Genomic DNA, 4,219 nt, shown 5'->3' with positions numbered 1-4,219 from the left:
GGGGATGGATGCTATTTCTGGTTGCTCGTACTCATTGCAAAGCTTTTTCAAGTACTATCTCGCCGACCATGTCCCCTCTCCTCGATGTCTCCATCGCTAACATGGCGCGACGATAGAGACCCAGTTGACAACAGCGGGTGTATAGGATCCCACATAAATGCACAGTGTGTGCTCCCCTGATGGATGTTGACCAGTTCAACCTTGCGGGCTCGTGGATCCAACGGCCCAGATGAAAGCCAAGGACGTGCCCGTGCGGCTTTGACGCCAACACCACCAGGGGGGCCACTACGACTTTCTACGAGCGAGCGTCGTCCTCGTCCTCGTCCCATCCCTTCCCCCTGTCGTCGCCGCGCGCCGCAGTCGCATCTGCATCTGCATCTCAGCCTCCTTCCCGGAACCTTCCCCGACCTTCCGCCGCACGCCGGAGCTCTCCTCGTCCTCGCGGTGTTTGATTTGCTTGGACCCCAAGCTCAAACCACTCCCTCATTCCATTTTATAGCCCAGCTCACCCTCCATCCATGCCCCCCACCACAAAACATCACTAGTCACTGTTGCTATCGCGCCTCCGTCCATATACGCCAAACGCCTGGGCCTGGGCCTGGGACATGGCCGCCACGCCGGACGAGTTCCTGCGGGCGGGGGACTTCCTCGCCGACGCGGAGCCCTTCTCCCCGTCGCTCTTCCTCGACCTGCCGCCAACGCCGTCGCCCCCGCGCGCCCCCTTCGCCCCCGCCTCCGACGACCTCGACTTCATCTCGCGCATGCTCATGGAGGAGGACATCGACGACAAGTTCTTCTACCAGTATCCCGACCACCCCGCCATCCTCTCCGCGCAGCACCGCTTCGCCCAGATCATCTCCGACTCCAACACCACCCCATCCACCGACGACTCCGCCAACACCACCGTCGCCAGCTCCACCTTCTCCTCCGACTCTGCCACCGCCAGATCGACCTCCTCCTGCTCCGACTCTGCCACAAACACCGCCAAATCGACCTCCTCCTCCCACTCCGCCACCAACACCGCCAACTCCACCTCCTGTTCCTCCTCACCCGGCGGCTTCGGCCCCGCCAATCCCACCTGGCCTTACGAGCGAATCGATCTCTCCCAGCCCCTCCAGTCCCGGCCATATATCGGCTTGGGCTTCCCCGTCGACGATGCCAACAACCTCCTCTTTTCCGGCGTCTGCACGCCCACCGCGGGATACTTCGGGCACGCTCCGGCGCTCTCCAAGGGCAACAACGACCATTTCGTCGCCCCCGCTGGCCAGAACGGCCGCGGCACGGGCATTCAGAGCTTTGCGGCCTTCTCGAATAGTAGCGCCGCCAAGACCTTGTCGAACAATGGCACGGAGAAGGCGGCCAAGCCGGCTACTCCGCCCGTTTGCCGAGGTGGCCCAGGCACCCCGGCCTCGGCCTTCTTCAGTGGCCAGGCTGACGGTGACATGGACATGCTCAACATGGCGTTTCGCAAGGGCATGGAGGAGGCCAACAAATTCTTGCCCACCAACAACACCCTCGACGCCATTTCCAACAGGCCGGCACTGCGCGACTTCACCTGTGACCAATTGAAGAAGGAGGAGGTGGATAGACTCAGAATGTTGATGTTCAGTAATGGCCGGGGCCGCAAGAACAGGCATGGCGTGGAAGACTTGGAGGCGGAGGCTGGCAGGAGAAGCAAGCTGATGATGCCGGAACAGGAGGAATCTGGGGTAGGCGAGATGGTGGAGGAAATAATGCTTCACGGCCACGACATCATCATGAAGGGGATAGAGGATCTGCACATAGCAATGGGCACCGAGGCCGAGAAGAACCACAGGAAGGGCACCGGCAAGGCAGCGCGGGGGAGGCGGGGTGCAAGCGAGGTCGACCTCCGCACCATGCTCATCCACTGTGCGCAGGCGGTGGCCACGGGCGATCACCGGGGGTCGAACGAGCTACTCAGGCAGATTAAGCAACACTCATCACCTAAGGGGGATGCCACACAGAGGCTGGCGTATTGTTTCGCCGAGGGACTGGAAGCGCGCCTTGCAGGCACGGGCAGCCATGTGTATCAGTCGCTCGTGGCGAAGAGCACCTCGGTCGGAGAGTTCCTCAGGGCCTACAAGCTCTACATGGCAGCCAGCAGTTTCAGGAAGGTGAATTTTATTTTTGTTGGCAAGATCATCATGGATGCCATGGTCGGGAAGAGCCGCTTGCACATCGTGGATTACAATGTGGAATATGGATTCCAGTGGCCAGGTTTGCTACAGATGCTAGCGGAAAGGGAAGGTGGGCCGCCGGAGGTGAGGATCACTGGCATTGACGTCCCTCAGCCTGGGTTCCGCCCAGCCTTCCAGATTGAGGAGACAGGCCGTCGGCTCAGCAAATGTGCCCAAGAGTTTGGCGTGCCATTCAAGTACCATGGTATACCCGCAAAGTTGGAAACCGTCCATGCGGAGGACCTAAATATCGACCCAGATGAGGTGCTCATCGTCACCAGCCAGTGTGGTTTCAGCAACTTGATGGACGAAAGTGTTATCATGGACAGGCAGGACATCCCGAGCCCCAGAGACATGGTCCTTAGCAACATTCGCAACATGCGGCCTGATGTGTTCATTGACTGCGTTGTGAATGGAACCTATAGCGCGCCTTTCTTCGTGACACGATTCCGGGAGGCACTCTTCACCTATTCGGCGCAATTCGACATGCTGGATGCGACCATCCCCCGTGACAATGACGACCGGCTGCTCATTGAGCGGGATATCTTTGGCCCGTGTGCCCTGAATGTCATTGCCTGCGAGGGTGCAGATCGGGTGGATCGGCCTGAGACTTATAAGCAATGGCAGGTCCGGGGCCACCGGGCTGGGCTGAGGCAGGTGCCATTGAGCTCGGCTGTTGTTAAGCTTGTGAAGGATAAGGTTAAGAGCCTCTACCACAAGGACTTTCTCATCGACGTGGATAACCGTTGGTTGCTGCAGGGGTGGAAAGGGCGGGTTCTCTATGCCATGTCGACATGGGTAGCTGGTGACCATGATAACTCCAAATTTTAGCTGCTTTTCTTCACTTCATTTCAGAGTGCAGATAAAGAAGGTAATGGTGTTTAACACACGCCCATGCTATTACGAAACCAACAGAAATCTTGCCCCGGCAGATTTGGTTCATTACAGGATGGCTTGGACAGGGGGCGGAACTTTTATGGTAGAAATATGTAGGGACGCAGAGTAGTGTCTTGTAATGTTTAGATGCTTAGAGATGCACAGGATTTAGGTGTAGTTGCGGACATGCTGTGTAGCTGCGATAATGCACAACGAAATGAGAACCCTGATCTTCCTTTCCTAGTGTATGGCTGTATGCTCTTTCTCTTGTAGGTGACAAGCGATTTAACAGATCACAGCAGTTGATTTTATGCTTTGTGTCTTATGAACTTCAGTTTCTGTTGTATCATCGAATTTCTTTGTGGAAGGTAAAACAGATGCTTGATTCAGCAATAAAGTTGCATTGGTCGCTTACATTGTTTTATGTGTGCATCTTTTACGTTTGTGACTTGTGTACATGCATGATTGAAGATGTTTCCCACAGGTTTCTGTTTGTGCTAGATAATTTTCTTCAGCGTCACGATTTGTATATTTAAAGTTAAAAAAATATATTTGTTGAAGATGTGTGCCTTCACTTTCTGTTTGTACTATCATCAAATTGCTTGAGAGGCTTTCCTTGTGCCTGGAAAGAGTAAACATGTGTTGGTTGAGCAAGAGAGTTGCACTCCATGTGAGCATTTTTTTTTACGTGTGTGTGTCTGATTTGTGTGCATGCATGGTTAAAGATGTTCCTCTCAGGTTTCAGCTTTTGGCTGTAGGTTTTCCTATTGCATGATCTTATTATTTTTAATAAAAAAGAACGAGCTGTACATAGAGGAAGCAGAAGAAAGCTTAGTTTTCCTCTTGGCTCTTTAGAGATTTGGTTGGAGGCCTTCGAAGATGAAGTTTTTCCTTGTGTTCCAAACGGCCCAATGCCCATGTAGCTAGAATTGGTATGATTTCTATGGAGAATGGCCAATTCAGCTTCTTCTTACCCCTAATTTTTTTTTAAAAAAAAACACAGCTTCTTTAAAACTGACAGCAGGTTCCTCCCATGTTTCACTTTTTCTAGTTAGTTTCTTCCAGCTATAGGTTAGTTTACAGCTAGAATTATGTATTTCAACCATTTATATGTTTAGCTAAAAGAGGTCAGAAGATGCTGGTAC

The 4,219-nt window shown here is 53.5% G+C and overlaps 1 protein-coding gene across 1 annotated transcript; it reads left to right on the top strand.

The window, feature by feature from the left end:
* Positions 1-287: 287 nt before the first annotated feature.
* On the top strand, positions 288-3,488 carry LOC123091757 (scarecrow-like protein 34). Its single transcript, XM_044513376.1, has one exon. It carries the CDS (start codon positions 606-608, stop codon positions 3,027-3,029), a length of 2,424 nt encoding a protein of 807 aa, XP_044369311.1. The 5' UTR covers positions 288-605; the 3' UTR covers positions 3,030-3,488.
* Positions 3,489-4,219: the final 731 nt, after the last annotated feature.

Source organism: Triticum aestivum, chromosome 4B, assembly GCF_018294505.1.
Source record: "Triticum aestivum cultivar Chinese Spring chromosome 4B, IWGSC CS RefSeq v2.1, whole genome shotgun sequence".
In the NCBI taxonomy this organism is placed as follows: Eukaryota; Viridiplantae; Streptophyta; class Magnoliopsida; order Poales; family Poaceae; genus Triticum; species Triticum aestivum.
Note: the sequence above shows the minus strand (reverse complement) of the source record. Positions and strands in the feature narration are given on the sequence as shown.

Coding starts and splice junctions, on each gene's coding strand:
- LOC123091757 (XM_044513376.1), top strand. CDS start 606: ATGGCCGCCACGCCGGACGAGTTCCTGCGGGCGGGGGACTTCCTCGCC.